General features: G+C 46.2%; 1 protein-coding gene across 3 annotated transcripts in view; it reads right to left on the reverse strand.

Moving 5' to 3' along the window:
• Positions 1-23164, reverse strand: part of RFX8 (regulatory factor X8) — an 861519-nt gene that overhangs the window by 784840 nt on the left and 53515 nt on the right. For all 3 annotated transcript variants that reach the window (XM_078658033.1, XM_078658035.1, XM_078658034.1), the window contains exon 3: positions 6268-6329. In XM_078658033.1, coding sequence (XP_078514159.1) covers positions 6268-6329 — 62 coding nt within the window. The remainder of the gene's footprint in view (positions 1-6267; positions 6330-23164) is intronic.

Below are 23164 nucleotides of genomic sequence, written 5' to 3' on the forward strand. Positions count from 1 at the left end.
TTGTTTTTACACAAACTTTGGAGTGGAGTCATTTTTTTTTGCGTGCCCAGGTTTCTGTCTCAGTGTGAGAGTGTGCTGCATGATCGCTTAACACATGTGCTTACCCGCTCGTGCCATGCTACCCTAGGGGACTGGTGACCCCAGTTCCAACATATTGGTGTCGAGCGGTGGGATCCAGGACCTGTGACCATGCAGCACCCTCCATTGGGACAGGGTGCACAGCAATTGGGCTGCACAATTATTGTGTGTGCAAGCCTTAGGAATTGACCCCTCCACTGTCTAGCCTGTGAGTGTATCAGGGCCTGTTGGACCTCATTCTGTCGCCACATCCTAGAACCTTTTTCCTGAATTATCTGAGTCCCCACCTGGCGTACTGGAGTGTTGTCAGGGGATGGGGGTGCCTGTTGGGCGGAGGGAAGAAGGAACTCCGTACCACTTTGGGGGCACGGGTAGGAGCCCACCCAGAGGGGAGAGGGGATGGGGATAGGAGGGGCAGGTCACACCCAGGGAGGCGGGCACACCAGAGAACCTTGGAAGGGAGTGTGTGTCGTCAAAGAGGTTAGAGCAGAAAAGGGAGAGTGTGAGCCTTGCAATGAAGGAAGGGAAGCTGGTGCACAGGCTTCAGCTAACAGAGACAGAGCTGAAGACCTTGAAATCATGTGTGCCAGGTACTTCCATGGTGGCAGCGTACCCGAGGTTCGGGGTTTGGACCAGTCACGGGGTGTAGAACCTGGACTGGGGTTTCAGGTGCAGGGATTGCCTGACCTGGAGGGTGGGGTACCAGTAACTATGGACCCTACCAATGTGACTTCCAGGGGTACCTATCCGGGGAGGAGGGTGCGGAACCCTGGAAGGGGGTGCAGAGGGAGGAAGGACTCTCCTCTGGCACCGGTCCAGCCACGGGGTTCAGATCCTGGGTTGTGTGGCCAGGTTCAGGGGTTGCCTGACCTGGCGGGAGGAATCTCTGTATTCAGAGTTCCCCCGGTTGTGACTCTCAGGGGTACTACTCCAGGTGGGAGGGTGCGGAACCCTGGGAGGGGGTGCAGGGAGAGGTAGGTCTCGCCCCTGTCACCAGGTCAACTTAAGGGTTTAGACCCTAGGTTGAGGACGAGAGTGGAAAAAGGTACCACGGGCCTGGGGCGACTGCCCCCCACTCTGAGAGAGAGCAAGGGCCAGAGACATTTGGATTGGAGGTCTGTCCTGGCCGCATCCCACTAGGAACACCAGTGGGGTGGTTGGATTAGCGAGAATGTCATGGTGGTATTGGGCCTGCGTCCACCTTTTTCCACCCCAAGCAGGGAAGCCCATCAAGGGAATGATCGGTCTACCCTGGCTTTTGGCTGGGGGGGGAGATGTGTGAGACTTGGCCCTTTCCCCAAAATTTTTCGCCTTTTATTTCCCTTTTAAATCAGAATGCCCTCATGGTAACAACAATGTAAAGGCCTTGGGTGGTGGAGAATGCCCTGTGTAGTTTAAAACTAGTGTTAAAATGCAGGTGCCTTATACCCCTAATATGGCTGCCACTGACCACTGCTGCTGCAGCGTGGTTTAGTGGGCGCGTTCTAGTGGCCAGTGCCTGGCTGGAACCCCTCCAAACAATGTATCAACTTAGCCTGCCAGCCTGTCCACAGGTAGAATGGTGGAACCTCCTGGAAGCCTCTGGAACCTTCTGGAAGAGGTGAGGTGACACCAACTGCCACCACCAACTGTCAACTGGCAGTATATAAGGAAAGGGAGGGAAACTTTCCTGAGGAGAGGGACTGAGGGGAGACCTGGGGAAGTACCTACTCAGGAGGATAGGCAGTGGGGGTCAGGGCAGGGTCTTATGATGCTGGAATGACAGGGCCTAGTGTGCTGCTTTACAAGTATTGAGGCATCCTGTACCCCCCCCCACTGACCTAACCCCGCGGCAGGGAACCCCCAGGGACCAATTGAAGGGATTGGCTGAGAAGAACTTGGAACACCAGCCACCAAACTATTCCCCCCTTCAAGGAACAAGAAACCAAGCAACAAAACTAAGGGCGTAAGGAACATCATGCCAACAAGAAACTAAGCAACCACAGGACTTTTTGAGGAACTACCCAGGTATTGGCGCTGTGTCGCTCCCTGTGCCCCCCCTGACGCCACCTGGGGTCCTTGAGTTAACCTGCCGCTGCTGTGTGGCTTGTCCTGTGAGCTGCCTCTATTTTAAAGCAACTACTAATGAAGCGCCAACCTAGAAACTGCCTAAGCGCTACATTGCCTCTAAGCGCTTGACTGGTGAAGAATTGCTGTGTCCTGTGGGAGCGCTGTGAATTGCCTGCAGGGCTGTGGAAGTTGCCCCCCCTGCAAAGCGTAGTGAAGTGCCTCAAGTGCTGGAGGAGTGCGGTATCCTGCCCCCCCCCCCCCCCAAAGCGCTGGGAACAGTGCCTGTGTAAAGCGCTATGTTCTGTTCCTCTCATCAGCGCTAGAGACTGCGTGCCTTGAAAAGCGCCGTATCCTGTGCCCTTGAGGAGCGCTATATTTTGCCCCCAGGCGCTGTCAGTATTCAGCGCCCTTCTGCCTGCCATTGGGTCGTCCCAGAGCGTCGAGAAGTGCCCCTCAGGCGCGGCCTGTGCCAAGCGCTTACCTGTAGCGCCTAGCGACGTGTGGAAATTGCCCGGGCGGCCCTCGGTGCCAGGAGAGGGCCGCCGCCACATCTGAGGGCCGTCGTCGCAGCCCGGCCGTGGAGTGAGGAGTTTCCCCGGCGGCCCCCGGTGTGAGGAGAGGACCGCCGGTATGTGGAGGAAGGCCCGCGGCGGTCCCTGAAGCTGCAAGGGAGTCGGCACCCTTGTCACGTGACGGGGGCGTGCCGCGTCTAGAGCCGCGCCCCCGCCTGCTTGTCCGGCTCTTGGCTGCTGCCGCGCTGAGACTTGGGCCGGCCCCGCTGTAGGACGGGCCGGCCCCGCTGTAGGACGGACACCCCCCCCCGAGCAGCACGGAAGCCGGGTAGAGATCCCGGAGAGCTCCCTGAGGAGAGTGAGAGCCCTCCCTGGGCCCCCACCAGCGGAAACACCAGCCCCACAAGGCCCAGACATTGCCGGAAACCTCCGCAAGGGGCCCGACCGGCCCGAAGAGTAAGGTAATCCTCGGGGAGGAGGGCGGGAGGCCACAGAAGGCCCCGTGTCCGCCCCTCCCCTGGGAAAAGTTGTTACTGGGCCCCAGTGGCCCCGTTGTGCCCCCAGCACTACCTGAACTGGGCGGAGGCCCAGATTGACTGGTGGGCCCTTTAATGTTAACCCCTGATTGGGGGGACGTGACTACTTGTTGCCTAAGGCCTGGGTTAACTTTGCCATAATGAAATACTGGGGTTGTTAATCTAAAATGTTTTCCCTTTCATGAGGAAATGCTGATCTGTGAAAAAGGAAATGTTTAGTCCTGTTAGTTCTGCAATTCTGGAGGGCCTATTTGATGACATGTTAAATCCCGCCTAGTGCCAGGTTTCCTGAAACCCCTACAGCCAGGTACTAAAATGTTCTGCCCCCAAACGTAGGATATGTATATTTCTGTCTAAGGCAGTGTTGTCTGAATGCTGTTAGCTGCCTCAGAAAGTGGTTATCCTTACCTAAGGAAAGGTGTTTACTTTACCCAATGGAACGCTTGTTCATGCTCCATGAAAATGCCTATGCTGGTTCAAAGAGAGTAATTAACTGGGTGCCTTAGGTAATGGGGCGCTTAACCCTATGTGGTGAAATGTTTCTGGGGTCACCAAGGACCCTAGCACCGCCAAAACTAACCTACACGAAGGAATGAAAGAAGTCGCTGAATGGATGAAACAAAGCCGTCTGAAACTGAACTCAGATAAAACAGAAGTCCTCATCTTAGGCACATCCCCCTCTGCTTGGGACGACTCCTGGTGGCCGGAAGCCCTCGGAAAAGCACCCATTCCGACAGACCACGCACGGAACCTGGGCGTCATCCTGGACTCTTCACTCTCAATGAACAGACAAGTCAACGCCGTATCCTCTTCCTGCTTCAACATTCTTCGCATGCTCAGAAAAACATTTCGCTGGATCCCCTCCGAAACAAGGAAAACAGTCACCCACGCTCTGGTCACGAGCCGATTGGACTACGGAAACACCCTCTACGCAGGTACCACCGCTAAACTCCAGAAGAAACTCCAACGAATCCAAAACGCCTCAGCCAGGCTCATATTAGACATCCCACGCAACGAACACATCTCCGGTCACCTTAAAGACCTCCACTGGCTACCCGTCAATAAGAGGATCACTTTCCGACTGCTTACCCACGCACACAAATCACTCTACGACATCGGACCAGATTGCCTCAACTCTCGACTGTCCTTCTACACCCCCTCCCGACAACTACGCTCTTCCAGCCAAGCCTTCGCCACTGTACCTCGCATCAACAAGACCACCATGGGAGGCAGATCCTTTTCATACCTGGCTGCTAAAACATGGAACTCACTCCCCGCTTACCTTCGCCTCACCCAGAACCACCTAGCGTTCAGAAAGCAGCTTAAAACGTGGATATTTGACAAATAATCCTCCTCCCCTTCCTAAGCGCCTTGAAACCCTCTGGGTATGTAGTGCGCTATACAAATTTTTTGACTTGACTTGACTTGACATGTCATGTCTATTCCAGCCTCAGGTGTTGTAGTAGTTTAACCTAGTTAAAAGAAAGGTTGATTCTTACCTGATGAAATGGGTAATGCTGGTTAAATGAAATGTTCTACATTGACTTTTTCAGGAAGTCTTTTCCCTGTGTGAGGAGAGTGATAACTTTGACCTATAGTCAGTTATGATACATCATTTATCTGTTTATGAGATGTTTTACTCCTAATAGGGGAGAAGAGTTATGCACAGCCAATGTTCTCTCTAATATGGTGTTTCATATTCAAGGAAATGTTTGACCTACACTTAACAAATTGTTTTATACCTACAGCGAGAAGAGGTTACTTCATGAATGTAATGTTGATGTATAACCAATGGGAAGGTTTTCCTTTAAACCGTTTAACTGCCTAATGTTATTCTTACTAGGAGTGTTACCTAGAAGGGTTATTCCTGTTTGAGGCAACAGTTAAACCGGCACAAGGGGATATTTATTTATTTTGCAATGTTTTCTCCTAGTTAGTGCTGGCTAATGCAAGGGTTATCTGGGCCCAATGAGAAGTTCTCCAAAAGGTATGCCCATCCTTGCTATATGGAATATTTATTCTTAGTGAAATGTTTTCGCCTCTTTAGGGCTGTATTTATTGACTGAAACCTACAGTTATTTATTCACCTATTTATGGTTGGTGAAACATGGGTGAAAAACCTACAGGAACAAATGCCATGTTATTTGGTTGTCTCATCAATGCATTTTTACAGGTGCTGTCATGAAGCAAGGCAAAGGACAGGCCTATGGATTTCTGAAGATGTATTTATCTAATATCTGATATTTATTGAGTATTTACTATTTATCTAACTAATATTTATTGATCCAATATTTAATAATTATTGATTATTTAATATCTGTTCATCCGATATTGATCGCAAGTTTGGAGACACATGTATTCTAAATGAATTTATGATTTCCCTGATCCTGCTCTATTTAACTATTTATCTTAATACAAATTACTTGTTTTTACACAAACTTTGGAGTGGAGTAATTTTTTTTTTGCGTGCCCAGGTTTCTGTCTCAGTGTGAGAGTGTGCTGCATGATCGCTTAACACATGTGCTTTCGGATGCCTACCCGCTCGTGCCATGCTACCCTAGGGGACTGGTGACCCCAGTTCCAACAGTATCCAACTTTGGATACAGCAGAAATACCAATACTGGGGTGTAAAGTGAGCATCCTCCCCTAAATTTGATCTGGAGACCATCTGAACAGTCCTACTTGGTGTACAGTCTGCTGGGTTCGGCCACACTTCTGCTTGGTTCCATTCTCAACTCAGAGGCTATACCACCTGTTCCTATTCTGGCACATTTCTGGGATTTTACTGTACAGTGGTTAGCCAATTCGCCATTCCCCAGACAAAATAAAGCGTGACTTCAAGGTGCAGTGTTGCGTTCCAGGTATGGCATTTATGCATAACCTGATGACGTTTATATATTTTTCACTGTCAGCTATGATACACAACTTTTAAAAAGATAAGTCCTCTTCTGCAAGAATTCTAATGTACTTTCATGAATCTTAAGAATTACTTATCTGTATCAGATCATGAAAAGCATTGGGGGATGAATAATTGCAAATGTTTCTGACCCAAACAGCTTTAATTTACGGTACAAATTGAAACAAGAATTTACCTTGCATTTCCTCTAGTGCCAAGCCTCCTTGTCTTAAGGTCTGGAAAAACTATGCGTACAAGCTAAGACAAAGATCACAAGAAAGATCATAAAGTTAGAAGTTCAAATGTTTTAATAAATACAACACTCAGTAGTTTCCATTTGCTTACTGTAATTTTACTTTCAAACAGTTTGGCTTTGAAATATGAAGGGTTTATCAGTATGTTGGTGTGCAGGATGGATATGAACAACTTGGGCATTACCACTCCATACCCCTCACCTCTGAGGTTTTACTACAAAATGACAATACAGTTTTAAGTAACAAAATCGAATGTTTGCATGTTCTAGTAGCGTAAGGCAGTGTTGCAAATTTAATCTGGGGATGTCAGTCAAAATCCTAAACCAGAGAAGATCCATGTGTTCCTCCTCGCAGTCCACACCAAAAATAAGTAAAATGTATCTTGTGGACTAGATTAATTTATGTCTGAGATATGTCTGAGATACTCAACTCCCTGTTCACATAGGATTCTATACAATATAATAGTTCTTATCATACTTCCAGTTTTGAGCAAACTAAGATAGTTTGAATGTGGTTGCTGAAACATACTTCCGCCAGAATCAAAAGACCCCAACTTCAGTATTCCATTATCCAGGCAAATTTTCCATCGCCTTCTTTTACCCAGAATACAAATATATGTTTGTTCCAAATGTGTTGCACAATTGGTGGAATCATTTGCAAACCCTACCTCTTTGCCAGCATTCTAGTGACACTATGTGCAGTGAATAATCTATCCAGGCATCTATTTTTATAACTACCTTTGGCTTAATCACTAACTCTGTCCTGCCCACATCTATAAAAAAGCTTCCTCACATTACCCCTCCGACAACCCATAATTTAGATTATTGGTCTGCATCAAAACATGCTTTCTTTGGTAGTTTTGGATATTAGTAAACTAAATTCTCTTTTGAAAGTGGAATCTTAAATCCTTTCCTCTTAATCTGAACAGACTTTCTGAGCATTTCTTTAGTGTCCAAGGCCAGTTCAGGTTAGGGGTGATGTGTGTGGAAGCACAAGCTCCTATGCCATATGGTTTCGGTAAGACTCTGCAGTTAACCGTTGCAGGACGTCCAGGCACATGGTGCACAGAGCACCTCAAGTTAAAAAGCATTATGATAGGCCTCAGAGGATTGCATTTGAACTGAAAGTGAGGGGTGGGCGGCATAAAATAAACATATGTAACTTAACTAGGGCTGATCGTTCTACACCTAGAAACGATAGGGAGGAAAGCAAATGACTAGTGGATCCTGAATGAGTGTGAAGGAATTAGACTATGAGACTGATGTGATTCTGGAGGAAGGTGCTTTTGAGGGAGGTGAGAGTGAGAGAGGTAATAATGAAAGAGAGATGAGCCTAAGGTATTTATGATAGGCACTGCAATCAAGGCAGAGGATTGGACCACAAATGACAGGGTAGCCCTGAGGACGGAATAAAAGCCTAAGAAATGGAAGCAAGCTCTAAGGAAAGGGGGTGACTCTGATGGCAGGTGCTGAACTCGACTGAACTCGACTGTGAGGCTAGGAAATTAAGGTTATTCAAATAGAGGAAAAAAGGTTGTGATCATGAGAGAAAGGATGTAACTCTGAGGGAGGGAGGATTGTTGCGGGAGGCATGTGAAAGGATGCAACACTGAGATGCAGTATGGTCCTGAGAAAGGTATGCAACCCTGAGGAAGAGGGAGAGGGATCAGAATTGATTGGACACTGATGGAAGGTGGATTGTTGAGGGAAGGAATTGAAAGTATAAGACCTCACGGTAAGAGTATGAGGTGGAGGAAGTGAATGGAGTATGTGGTACTAAGCCATGGATGCAATCATGAGAAAGGGATATGATCCTGCTTGGTGGACACCACTTCAGAAAGGGATATGGAGGCATCTGGCTGTGAGAGAAGATATGGCCCTGAGCGAGGATGGAGCCTCCTATAAATTTAATGTAATAACGAAGTGTTCAGCTTTGTGAGTTTTCTTCAGCCAATACACATATAGGACACTGCATGCTGTTGAGCATCAGCTGCTCTGTATCTAATCAGGAGGCATGATGCAGCCTTGAAGAGACAAAAACAAGTGCCTCCAATGTCCATTGGAGGCATCCCTTGGCGCTCCACTCTCAGAGAGTTCAAATTATTTCAAAATAAAGATCCATGCAACGTTTTGATTCCATATCTTATATTCAACAGTTCAGGAAAAATCTTATTGAATCTATCAACAATCGTTCGTATCAAATAACCAATTCATTGAACGGTATCATAATAACACAAATCACAGTCCAATGCATTTCGGGCTGTGTGCCCTTCATCCGGGACAATGGCTAGAAGCAAGACAAAAATAAGATCTATAAGTCTCCCACATCATATGATAACACTACATGAAACATGGTAACGAAATGACGGCATCAATACACATTCAGTGCTCTCCCTTTAAGTGTATGCATGCAAAGAAAATTAAGTAGAAATAGGTCTCACGTTTTGTGCTTGAAGTTCTACGAAGTAAAACAATGTTCTGTGAGAAATCAAAATAAATACGGACGCTGTTACTTAGCGCTAACACAAAGGAGTAACATGATATGAAACATAGTAATCCACTGTTATTGCTTACTTGTAATACGCAGAACGCGTTTGTATACTGTTCGTGACCGGATTGTCCTTCCTATCTGGCGCGAAAAAAGTTCGAAGAAATGTGAGCCAATCACAGTGGATATTAATATAATTGAGTCTAGGTTCATTTGTGTGACTCGGTTTGATACGTTAGATTATCCTGTCACGTGATCGGTAAACACACCAATCGGCGGTAAATGCAGATTGTTTACAAACAAAATAACGAAGGACTATCTTACCTGTAAAACCAATGGTGAAACAGAAAATGTACAAACCATGATTTATGTAGATGCTAAGTATGGATAGAGCGACCCATACGAACTATCCAATAAAACTAAACAAGTTTTCAGAGATAACACAGAAATTCAATACGCTCATTAAGCCCATGGGGCTTGCTCGAATTAGGTAGGTAAATCCAATGGTTCTCTCTTTGGAGGAGAAATCGATTATTGTCTCTGCCATCGATTTTATCCACAGTTTCAAGTACCACAAATTGCAGTTGCGAAATGTTGTGGTTGGCCTCTAGAAAATGAGTAGCTACAGTGGACTTCAAATTTTTTGTACGAATATTTGACTTATGTTCATTCAGTCTTGTCTTTATCTTACGTTCAGTCTTTCCAACATATGGCTTGCCACATGGACATTTCAGCATGTAGATCAGATTCGAACTGTCGCAGGTTGCATTGACTTTGAGGTTGATTTTGCTTCCCTTCATTGGATGGGTTATGTGGTTACCTCTTATTATGCTGTTGCAATTTCCACACTGTAGGCAAGGACGAGTACCTCTGTATTGTTTATTGTCCGATGTGGTGTGTTTGAGCATTTCACCAAAGTTCCTATTCCTAGTGAATGCAAAAATAGGGGGATTTTGGAAGGACTGTTGGAAATCAGGTTCAGCTTTAAGTATGTTCCAGTGATTCTTTATGATCCTTTTAAAGTTGAAACTTGCAGTAGAATATTTGGAAACAATTGTCATTCTGTCTTGTTGAGGTTTTTGTTTGACAGTTAACAGATCTTTTCTTTGCATATTCTCAACTTTTTGTGCAGCTTGCTGAATCATAGGTTCTGGATAGTTCCTCTTGCGAAATCTCTCTCCCATTTCTTTGATGTTAGCTGAGGCTTTTGTAGGGTCTGACGTGATGCGTTTCGCTCGCATCATCTGCGATACAGGTAAATGTCTTTTCAGTGATTCTTGATGAAAACTGTGATAGTGAAGGGTGTTGTTTTTATCTGTACTTTTCCTGTACATTTCTGTTTCAATCTTTCCTTAATTTAGATTGACTCGGACATCCAAAAAGGTCAATTATTTCGTTGAAATTTCCCAAGTAAATTGGATTCTTTCTTCTTGTCTGTTCAGTTCATTCAGAGCAAGTTCTAATGATTCTGGACTGTTCTTCCATAAAATGAAAACATCGTCGATATAACGTACAAACATTTTCAGGTTGTTCTTCCACTGTGCTTTACTCAAGATATGTTGGGTTTCATACGCTTTCATATACAGATTAGCGTAGACCGGGGCTGCGCTATTTCCCATGCTCGTTCCAATCAGCTGTTGGTACCACGTATTATCATACTTAAAATAACTATGATAAAGCGTGACCATTTTCTGGACGGTCACCTACATCCGAGATACCACGGATTTTCTGTCCAAACTGAATGCTCTAAATCTTGACGATCAAGAATCTTTGATACTATGCACAGCAGATGTTAAATCTCTGTATACCTCCATCCCGCATGGTTCGGGCATTGAAGCAATGGAAGAAGCAATCTTATCGACAGAATATGATCCCAAACTCCAGTCCTTTCTTATGGAACTCGTTATTTTCACGCTTTATCATAGTTATTTTAAGTATGATAATACGTGGTACCAACAGCTGATTGGAACGAGCATGGGAAATAGCGCAGCCCCGGTCTACGCTAATCTGTATATGAAAGCGTATGAAACCCAACATATCTTGAGTAAAGCACAGTGGAAGAACAACCTGAAAATGTTTGTACGTTATATCGACGATGTTTTCATTTTATGGAAGAACAGTCCAGAATCATTAGAACTTGCTCTGAATGAACTGAACAGACAAGAAGAAAGAATCCAATTTACTTGGGAAATTTCAACGAAATCATTGACCTTTTTGGATGTCCGAGTCAATCTAAATGAAGGAAAGATTGAAACAGAAATGTACAGGAAAAGTACAGATAAAAACAACACCCTTCACTATCACAGTTTTCATCAAGAATCACTGAAAAGACATTTACCTGTATCGCAGATGATGCGAGCGAAACGCATCACGTCAGACCCTACAAAAGCCTCAGCTAACATCAAAGAAATGGGAGAGAGATTTCGCAAGAGGAACTATCCAGAACCTATGATTCAGCAAGCTGCACAAAAAGTTGAGAATATGCAAAGAAAAGATCTGTTAACTGTCAAACAAAAACCTCAACAAGACAGAATGACAATTGTTTCCAAATATTCTACTGCAAGTTTCAACTTTAAAAGGATCATAAAGAATCACTGGAACATACTTAAAGCTGAACCTGATTTCCAACAGTCCTTCCAAAATTCCCCTATTTTTGCATTCACTAGGAATAGGAACTTTGGTGAAATGCTCAAACACACCACATCGGACAATAAACAATACAGAGGTACTCGTCCTTGCCTACAGTGTGGAAATTGCAACAGCATAATAAGAGGTAACCACATAACCCATCCAATGAAGGGAAGCAAAATCAACCTCAATGTCAATGCAACCTGCGACAGTTCGAATCTGATCTACATGCTGAAATGTCCATGTGGCAAGTCATATGTTGGAAAGACTGAACGTAAGATAAAGACAAGACTGAATGAACATAAGTCAAATATTCGTACAAAAAATTTGAAGTCCACTGTAGCTACTCATTTTCTAGAGGCCAACCACAACATTTCGCAACTGCAATTTGTGGTACTTGAAACTGTGGATAAAATCGAAGGCAGAGACAATAATCGTTTTCTCCTCCAAAGAGAGAACCATTGGATTTACCTACTTAATTCGAGCAAGCCCCATGGGCTTAATGAGCGTATTGAATTTCTGTGTTATCTCTGAAAACTTGTTTAGTTTTATTGGATAGTTCGTATGGGTCGCTCTATCCATACTTAGCATCTACATAAATCATGGTTTGTATATTTTCTGTTTCACCATTGGTTTTACAGGTAAGATAGTCCTTCGTTATTTTGTTTGTAAACAATCTGCATTTACCGCCGATTGGTGTGTTTACTGATCACGTGACAGGATAATCTAACGTATCAAACCGAGTCACACAAATGAACCTAGACTCAATTATATTAATATCCACTGTGATTGGCTCACACTTCTTCGAACTTTTTTCGCGCCAGATAGGAAGGACAATCCGGTCACGAACAGTATACAAACGCGCTCTGCGTATTACAAGTAAGGAATAACAGTGGATTACTATGTTTCATATCATGTTACTCCTTTGTGTTAGCGCTAAGTAACAGCGTCCGTATTTATTTTGATTTCTCACAGAACATTGTTTTACTTCGTAGAACTTCAAGCACAAAACGTGAGACCTATTTCTACTTAATTTTCTTTGCATGCATACACTTAAAGGGAGAGCACTGAATGTATATTGAATGTGTATTGATGCCGTCATTTCGTTACCATGTTTCATGTAGTGTTATCATATGATGTGGGAGACTTATAGATCTTATTTTTGTCTTGCTTCTAGCCATTGTCCCGGATGAAGGGCACACAGCCCGAAATGCATTGGACTGTGATTTGTGTTATTATGATACCGTTCAATGAATTGGTTATTTGATACGAACGATTGTTGATGGATTCAATAAGATTTTTCCTGAACTGTTGAATATAAGATATGGAATCAAAACGTTGCATGGATCTTTATTTTGAAATAATTTGAACTCTCTGAGAGTGGAGCGCCAAGGGATGCCTCCAATGGACATTGGAGGCACTTGTTTTTGTTGATTCAACTGGTCATCCTTGACAAGAGACGCCACCTGGGCTGCAAACCTCATTAACATTTACTAGCTTACTACTTTTGTGTGTTGAACTGAGTATAGAACTTTGCTGTGCGACAAATCAATTATTTTTGCAGCCTTGAAGAGGCCATGTACTTCTACAGTGAGGTGCATTGTTATATGATAATTATATATATTTCCATTTAGGTAGCCCCTTTCTTGAATTATGTATGCTGGTTATTTAGACATAAGTAGCAAATATAAAATCCACATTTATCCATGGTATTATTCATTGTAATGTGATAATCAAGTCTTCTTGACTATATACATATTATTTTGTGTGAATCAAGTTAATTTTTCCAGTGAATGTTTCGAAGTAATGAGGAAGATTTCATGGATGCTGATAACTTCACTTCTCCTTTATTGTTTTTAAGCAATGAGCAAAGTTTCACAGAATGTAAGAAAAAGGGTGACAATGCCTTTTCTGTTAGCAGACACAAGTTACTTCCACTGTGGTTCTCCAGTATTGACATCTTTCATAGATTCACACGATTGCATCTTTCCGGTTGTTGAGGTGAGAGCCCCATGGTAAATATAATAAGTAGTGTAAACAGGTGACATTGTTAACCAATTCTCTTTCTTTTAAAAGTAACTAAACTCCAGCCAATCACAGAGTAGTTGCTGCATCACTCATCCACTCACCGGCCACCATACCTCAGATTTCTAAGCACAAGTATAAGGGCAACATAAGTGAGGTATCCGATGTGCAGAATGCCGTTTGAAGGGAGGAGGGAGAGTAGCTTGTGAATATATGGTAGATGTCAAAACTGGAGACTACAGTGTACAGGTAAGTAATTGTTTTTTTCTCCAGTATTGAATCTTTCATAGATTCACATGCTCCAGTATTGAATCTTTCATAGATTCACATGCTTGTGTCTGAACAGCAAGAAGTACCAAACTTGACAGAGTATGAAACATGTGGAGATGGGAAGCATCTAAAGCAAGCCAAATAAACTTTCTATATGTATATCTATATAGCAATAAAATTAACTCGCCTCACTGGAATAGATATCGGAGAACTGCTTGACCTACTGCTGCGTCTTTATTCGTGGATGCATCTAGACAGTAGGGTATTCACTATTTTTCCATGTGGCAGCCCTGCATATATAGAGTAACAAGACCCCAGCTAACAGGGCAATAGATGTTGCCTTACTTCTTGTGCCAGTAATGGTATTCTAGCACTGTCATGGCAATATCCACCACGAGACCCGACAACTTAAAATGGCGGATTTGGTCGGCTTGATTATGGAGGGGGTTAATAAGTCACCAATGATCCTTTTTTCCTCACCAAACATTGGATCCGCGAGTTTGAGTCTCGGCGCACACTTGATGAGGTATTTGCAGCATTATTGCCATTACCAGAGGCTTTTGCGGTAATTGTTTATCTTATGCAGCCTGATTTCAAAATGGTGGCTACCCGCAAAATACAGAGCTTTTCTTTGCGGATTTAAGCTTTGGTGTCTTGCTAACGAAACACTAGTCAAGCGTAAAGAAGCAATGCCTACGATTTGAAGTCTCTTTTGACATCTCATATCCAACTGTAGTCTCATGACGACCTCCAGTGGAACGGCGCCTGACTTCAAAATGGCGACCGTGTAAAACAACGCGGCCCGCTTCACTTTCTCTATCTGAGCATGATGTATTAGGAAGCTATAGAGTGGTGCAACGTCTGTGTCTTGTGGGGAGCGGTTCACTGCACAACTGATCTTGTTCCCACGCCGGGCTTTACAGAGCTGTGCCAAGGTGGTGTGGTTTATTCTGGACTTCGTGGCTGCAAGGAAATGAGGGGCTGAGACATTTTGAGCATAAGTAAGATCTGGGCGAATGCAGCACATGAGCCTCTAGAACAGTGCTCTATGGGAAGGCTGTGCTATCACCACCAGGGTACCTTCTTTCCTTTACTGCCGCCTGCGATCTCTCCCTATGTCCTTTGGAAGCTTGGAAACCCCGGTTTCCTGGTTTAGGCTATAAGGCTCTATTCGGCATCCTACCACTCTCCGAGCATCACTTTTCGACCCAGAGGTGCCCATGGCCCCCTTATCACTGTGTTCCTGGACAATTGCCCAACACTCACTACTGCTTTGGGGAATGGCGAAGATCTGCAGATTTAGGAGCTGTCTCTTCCAACTCTCCTATCATGGTGGAAAGGCTACCGAGATTTCTTGGCCCCCCTACCCTCTGCCTTTTACAATGCTTGCATCTCAGGTGGAAGTGGAGTTTGCTGCAGTGCCTGTCCCCAAGATGGCGACTGGGGCCAGTCCTGAGTACCGCCGCGGGGGTCTCCTGAGGTACCGGGGCACTCCCAAACTGAGCTGGTGGGATGTTCCACGGGAACAAGTACCTCTCCTGATCTAAAATCATTGGTCATCGTCCTGTTCTGGATCAGCCCTCACCTGACCCCGCTCTTGCTTACCCTCCATGACACTTGACCCGGAGATCTTTCAATTGGCAGCCGAGACCTAGAAATTTTGACTGACGCCCAGTGGAGCTACCTCATGAGCTAAAGGGGAGAGTGGCTATGGATTGCCCTCCTTGACCATCACCTACCCAGCCGGTCTTTGGGCAAACTGTTGTAATCTTCCTCTCTCCCCTTGGTACCTTCCTCCCTCCCCCGCCTCCCTTCCCCTTTTGGAAAGTTCCTCCAGAGTTCACTGTAGAATGTTGGACAGCCTGTCAGTTGGGAAGAGTGGATGACAGAATAAAGACGCTTGACCTTACCTTGTCACAGTGACTTTCTTCATTATAACACTGGTGACGATTTGGCGAAGGGGGCCATCTCTGAGATCTCCCCTTTCATTACTCTCTCCTTCCTGCACTTCTGGGTGGTGATTCCTGCTCTCCTGCTTGGTGATTCTGCACTTCTGCATGGTGTTGCCAGAAAGATTACCTCTGAACATGTTTTGAAGACTCCTGTGCCTGCCCCGGGGTTTCTGCTTGTTGATTCCATGCCTGTGAAGAAGAGGCACCTGTGCACGTCCCCGCTCCTTGGGGGAAGTCCGTCGTAGTCACCTGCTGCGGTTCTGGACATTTGCTGCCGTGTGAGGTACCCAGAGTGTGCTTTCTCTTTCCCCTTCCTTCTCTGGCTCTGCACCGCGTCTCTGGGAGTGATCCTTTCCTCGGCGCAATTGTGGCCAGTGGCTGGAAGTTGCAGCGTTTCCCGGTATTGAGGCGGACTGTTACTTCAGATACTTCTGTCCCTCAGCAGGAGCGAGGGAGTAGCTTTTGCAGTGCGTCAATTGTGAACAATACTGTTTGAACTCTGGCTAGTTCCATGACGGCTGTGGCGTAGATATCCTTGTCAGTGAAGTGTCTGGGCAGCAAGTTGCGCCTCTTCTCCATGTGGTATGGCGCCAGATTGCCCACATTTCAGAGGACGCAACGGGAAGCAGTGTGACCCGCGCGCCACTAGTTGACCTTCGTGTTAAGCGCGCCCATCTCACAACTAAGTGAAGTCTGCGGGATGCAGCGGTGGTATCTGGCCACAGAGTTACCCGTTGGCGTTGCGCCGCTGGCCCCCTGGATCGTCTGCCTTGGGGTCGGTTGCGGTCTGTCACCGTTTCGATCTGCGGGGGGTAACCTTGTCAATTACCAGCAGTCTCCGACGCCTCCTCGCTGGCCCTGCTCGAATCGCAGCTGCTTCCTTTTTGGTGCTCCGAGCTGAGTCTTTACTGCACTGCAGCTAAGAAAGAATTCTATCATCACCTCCTTCACCCAGCTATACGAGTGCGACAAGTTTGTCAGTTCCTGTGTGCCCCAGCTCCCTCACAGCCTGTTCGTCGTCACATTCCTGTCAGAAGTTCCTCCTGGCGCACTAGCCACCTTATGGCCGGTTTCCAGTAGCGTCTCCAAATCAGCCTTAACTCTTAAAGTTCAAGCTACAGGCTCACAACTACCCTCTCACAGCAAGTTCTGCCCATACCTACGATCGTCTCTTCCAGGGGATAGCTGCTCCGGCCGAGTCACATCTTGTGAAGCCTCCTACCCTCCAAGTAAGATTTTTCCCTTCACCTCCCGGGAACTTAGCAGTTTCCACAGTGACTCACCCACCATTTCACGGCCACAATCCTGTTCATTCCTGTGTGTCTACCTCTGCGGTGATACACACACCTACCTTGCTCTGCATATCTAACATTCATTACCCACGGTGGTGATACATAGAAGAGTACTGCTATTCCCATTGACACTTCCCCTAGGGCGATATTCTTCACTACTTGTGTGATCTCCACATACTTTCCACCTCAATCATAGCACGATGTGTGCACCTCTACACGGTGACACGCACACCTTCATCATTGGACCATTGGACATTTTAACGTGTAATGCATACCTCCACTTCTCCTTGTCTCTCTTAATTTCCTTTTTCAGATCCGCATCATCCCAGTACCCGAGTTTATTGATGTATTTCTTAGCTATGGCGTGAATTTCTGGTTACTTCACAAGCAAGCTTTCTTGCATACTTCATTTTAATTACAATCTCCTAAATGAAACTACTACCACGTATATTTTGGGTCTCTGAGACTATCTGTGATTACTGAGTTCTGTTTTACATGCATAGTCTTCCTGCATCCATTTTTTAGTGTGTATATAATGTATTGTGCTTACTGAGTACTGCTTTACAAGCTATGTCTTCCTGCATGATTTTATTGTTGAGAGTGTATTAGAATAAAATATTGGGGTTGCTAACGCACACTTTCAGCCTCTCAGTTTCAATTAGCTTAATTTTAGTTGCTACGCATTGAGGTTCCCTTTTAGTCATCCTATTCCGAGTCCCTTAAGGACTTCTCCTGCTCTGCGCCCCCTATTTCAACCTAGCATAGTGTGACCATTTACTGGCTATTGTTTCCTGCTGCAGCCTGCTAGGATAGCTCACCTCCTCTACTATGGCAGGACGAGCTATGAGCCAACCCCCTCCATTCCTAAATTAAATCAGAGAACCGGAAATTCACTGGAAAGAATGGATAAATGTGTTTGCCTCATACCACATTGCCATAGGCGGCGAGAGGTATTCAGCACTTCACAAACAACACATCTTATTGCATAACCTAGGCATACAGGGCAGGAAGATATATGATACCCTACCTGAACCGGAGCTAGAAGAAGATGAGGAGGATGCGGATGAGTTTAAAGTCACTCTCTTAAAATTAGAGGCACATTTTGGTGACAGGGTAAACGTAGTTTTGGAGTGGCATAAGTTCTTCACCCGTATCCAAGGTAAACAAGAATCTGTCATCAATTACATAGCAGCACTCAGAGGCCTGACTCAACTTTGTGACTTTGGCGAACTCACCGACTCTCTTATCAGGGACCAACTAGTCAGGTGTACGACTAATAGCCGTATTCAAGAAAAGCTCCTAGCAAAAAACCCTACCTTTAAAGAAGCTGTTAGGATAGCCGTCTCGATAGAACACACAGCTAAGTGTATCAAAGAGATGAAGACCCCCAATGAGCTAGTTGCCAATGTTCATAGTAGCAGTGATGCGCAGGACAATTGCATTGAAAATGAGGTATTCAAGGTTAGACCTGGCAAAGTTAAGGATAACCATGCGGTTAGAGAGAAGGAAAGGTTAAAATGCTATAGATGTGGCAGCAGCAATCATGTTGCCAATGATGTGCGCTGCACTGCCCGCAATGTCACATGTGTCAAATGTAAAGAGAGGGGGCACCTGGGCAGAGTCTGCAAAAATAGTGAGAACAGTCAAGTTAAAGTTGTGCACAGTGAAGGGGACGTGACCCCTACGTATGTTTTTCAAATAAGAGCAAGGGACTAACAAACTTCTCAAATTCCTCTAGGGCATTCCAAAGACCACAGATCTAATGATTATCCTAAAGGTACCATCTTTGTAAATGATATTCCCATAGACGTGTTTGCTGACTCGTGTGCCCCGGTTACCTTACTTAACATGGACAGCATAATTGACATAATTGACACCTCCAACCTAACTGTGCTGGAACTTGATATTTCAGCTATTGGGTATGCTGATGAGAACATTCCATTGTTGGGGATGATGATGGCATGTATTAAATTCAAAGGGAGAACTACATGGGGCAAGGTGTATATGGTGAGCAAAGGTGCCAATCTTTTGGGTTGGCATCATCAAAGAGAGTTGGGGATGGTCCTTGATCCCGATAATAAAGATCAAGTTCTCTTAGCTGAGTGGGAGGAGGGAACCAGCAGTAATTTAACCATTCATCCTGAATTTTTCTCCGGATTTGACCACAATGTAAATGGTACTGCCTGCAGTGTAACCCCCACGGGAGTGAACATCATTACACATCATAATGCTAAAACCCCAGTAGGAAGGGGGTTAACTGAGTTGTTTCATGCTGCATCAGGAACTGACGTGGTTAAAAGTTGGCCTGCAGAGAAAATTTGCACCTTACCAGATAATCCCACAGCAGTCCCTAAGACACCATGGACTAAGTTGGCATTAGAAATAATCAGTCCCACGGGACAGTTGGGTTTCCTGAAATAATTTGTGATTTTACTTATAGACTACACTTCTCGCTGGATCAAATATAAGTTGGTTCAATGTGTCTCGACTAAAACTCTCATTGACTTTTTAAGAGACTCTTTCGCATGTGAAGGTGTGCCAGCTTGCATAGTCACCAACAATGATATCAAATTCTCTTCTATGGAAATAAAGGCATTCCTTAATAAGCTGAGCATCAAGCATGATGGATCCACTGTACAAGACCACAGGGACAATGACCCCATTTGAATGTTAATCCTCCAAATCAAAAAACTCATACATCTAGCTGGTGCCAACAATATGGATGTAGACAAGAGATAGCGTTTTGGCATATCACACCTCTTCCGACTTGGTAACGGGAGTAACCCCTTTTGCTTCCATCAGGGGAAGAGATCCGATTGCCAAATCCATTATTCCCGGATTTATGTGCTTAACGCCCTCATCATAATGTAATCCTGTTCCAGCTTCCTTCATTTAGGCAGCAGTGTTCTCCTCGTTTTTAGATACTGGTGTTACATGTAACTGAAATGTTATATTTTTCCCTTTGCTCAGCATCCTTCCGTTCCTTTTCCCTCCGTAAGGAGATGTGTTGTAATCTTCCTCTCTCCCCTTGGTACCTTCCTCCCTCCCCCGCCTCACTTCCCCTTTTGGAACATTCCTCCAGAGTTCACTGTAGCATGTTGGACAGTCTGTCAGTTGCGGAGAGTGGATGACAGAATAAAGATGCTTGAACTTACCTTGCCTCAGTGGATTTCTTCATTGTAACACAAACTCTCCTGCGTCTCTCTACTGGACCTTTCTCCCTTCTCCTCTTCACCATACCCCATACCTCCCTCCTCTCTCCTCTTCTTCTCTTTCCCGCTATTGACTTTTGCCCTCACCCGTCCTTGCTCATAGTTCCCACCCTGTCTATCCACTGGACTTCCTTCTGTGAACTTTCCCTCATCAGTTGAGACCTAGCTATCTGACTGATGCCTGATGGAGCTACCTGTTTAGCTATTGGGGGGATGGGCTGTGGATTCCCTCCTTGGACGTCACCTACCCAGTCGGTCTATGGGCAGATTTCCTTTAGTCTCTCCTGCCGTCTTTTCCCTCATCCTCCCCCTTCCCCCTTTCTATTTTTCTCACCTTTCTTTCCTCTCCCAATTTGTTGCTTAATTTTTGACGTAATGTGTATTTGTTTTCATTCTCTGTAACATTGTGTAGCCCAATGTAAAGTGCTCTCATACCTACGGGTCTAACCAGCATTATATATAACTCATAAATAACGTTCCTCTGAACTTCTGTTGGACGTTTGCTGACGACCCATGGGCGTCAAAACTGTTTGTACTCACCTCGATGCACGAGCAACCTTGGCCGATGCCCGGTGGAGCTGTCACGTGCAGTTAAAGAGGGGTCTGGCCCTAGTTTCACCCCCTTGGCCCTGGTTTCACCCCCTCGGCCATCACCTACCCAGTCGGACGTCTGACATTGTTTTCCTCATTTTTCCCATTGTGTATTCCCTCCCTCCCCCTGTGACTCTGATTTAAGTGATGGAACTATATAACCTGTAACTCATGTAAAGCGCTCTGATACCTCCGGGTCTAGCCAATGCTATAAAAAACTTTTCAAAAAACAAATAAATAAAAACAAAAAAGAAGGTTACGGCTGCTGGGACCCATTGATCTAAGCTTCTTTTTAACAAAGCTTGACCTTTTCTTGGGGGTGTGAAGCCAATAAAGAGTCCATCAAATTTTCTAAATGATTTAGTTCAGTTAATGTAGAAATTAAACGGGGGCGCTAGGTGGCGCCGGACCAAGATGGCCGAGCGTCAGTGAGGCTCCTGCCTGGCCGAGCCGTTAAACATCCTCCAGTGGTATCCTGGCCTTATCAAGTTCCCTGTGACCATCCTAAATGGAAGCGCGACACTGAGAGGACCTCGGCTATACCACTTTTGCCCACCTGCTGCCGACGGAGAGCGCATTACAGGCACCGACGCCTGACCGCGACCTCCTGATCTGAGCTGTTGGGACCTCCCGCTGGGGGACGCCCGCCAGGTGAGACCGGGGATCTGCGGCCTGTGGAGGTGACGCGGCCTCGAGACAGAAAGAAGCCACCCGGGGGCCGAAATCACAGACGCCTGCCCCCGATAGCACGTCCGACCTCATACAGCCACAAAACCGAAGTGAGGAGCCCCCGCCTGCTGCGCCTAAGATCCGGCGCGTAATCGCATAGCTGCGAAGTTACGGGGAAGAGACCCTCCAGCCCCCCGCGAAGAGCATCTCATCCCTCTGAAGCTCTCTCCCAGTGGAACATTCATCAGAGTCCATTACATTCGGCCCCCGGGGGGGAAGCTGTGACGGCATTGAACGCGCGCAAACAAAGCAGACAAACATCGCGGCGCTACATTCACAGTGGAACACTGCAGCACATTGTGGAGAGACAGCTGACCTGCCCCAGAGGCGTGCGATCACGGCGATTTGTGTGGCGAGCGAGCAGCGGAGATACTGAAAGGCCCGCTGCGGAGCCCGGAGGGCCGTTACACTACCGCGCCTAATTGCTGAACACCGCCATTTTGTCCCTTGTGGCCAACACTCACGAGGCGCCAATAGCGCCGCAGCGCCTAAGGAAGCTGCCTCAAAGACTGGTGCGCATAAAGGCCTAGGGAGTGAAGACCAGGGCGCCATCGCACTGCTGTGCCATCCTGCGTTGCACCGCCATTTTGTCTTCCACAGTCGATACAAGCGGAGCGCCTGAAACCCACGGGCCGGAGGAGGCCGCCCCCCCGAAACGCATCCCTCTAAGATACCTGCAGCAAGAGCACCCCACATACTCACGCTTGCCCCTCGCCACGAGCCCAGGGGGACACCCACGGCTGACTCTCCCGGGCACCTCCGTGGCCTCGGCCAGTCTACGCCTGGCAGGGCGCTGGCCTGAACCTGCGGGGTCCCCTGCATTTCCTCTGATCCTTTCTGGCGAGAACCCCTCGTACCTCTCGTGCCGCAACCACAACAGATTCTAACCCCGGAAGGAATCGTGCTGAGAGTCCTGTACGCTGTGATAACTAAGACCAAACAAGTCATACTACCTGGATTTGGACGATCCCCCTGCGCCCTACACACTGCTCCCAACAGAGCTTCTTCTCCCTCACCTCATAATGGGTCGCACTGAGGCTAAACAATCCAAGATCCCTTTCGAATCTGCAAGCCCCCCAGGTCCCAATCGGCGGAGAACGGGGAATCCTCGACGGGCGCCCCTCCGGAGGAGGACTGGAAAGCTCTGCTTCTTGTATGAAATAGAGCCTAACATCCATCGATTCCAAAATAGATGCTCTCGATATGAGAATGGACACTGTGGTCGCAAAACTGGGGCAACATGACACTCGCATCAAGGAAGCGGAGAGTAGAATCTCGGACCTGGAAGATGGAGCGACCTCTAGCGGACGACACATCACACAAATGGACAAACTACTCAAGGTCATAGCGGACAAAAACGAAGACCTAGAAGCTAGGTCTAGAAGGAATAATGTGCGCATCCTGGGCCTTGCGAAATCCACCAATACTGGCAGAATGGAAGATTTTGTGGAAAACCTGTTGGCAGAACTCTTTGGGAGAGAATCCTTCTCGGCACACCTCACAGTGGAACGCGCGCACAGATCCCTTGCTGCCCGCCCTCCCCCAGGTGCGACGCCAAGGCCCAACATAGCCCAGTTTTTTAATTACCGTGACCGCGATGCTGTCCTCCGCCTGGCCCGAGAGGAGGGACAAGTCCGCTATGAAAACACAACA

This window comes from Lissotriton helveticus, chromosome 8, assembly GCF_964261635.1.
Source record: "Lissotriton helveticus chromosome 8, aLisHel1.1, whole genome shotgun sequence".
In the NCBI taxonomy this organism is placed as follows: Eukaryota; Metazoa; Chordata; class Amphibia; order Caudata; family Salamandridae; genus Lissotriton; species Lissotriton helveticus.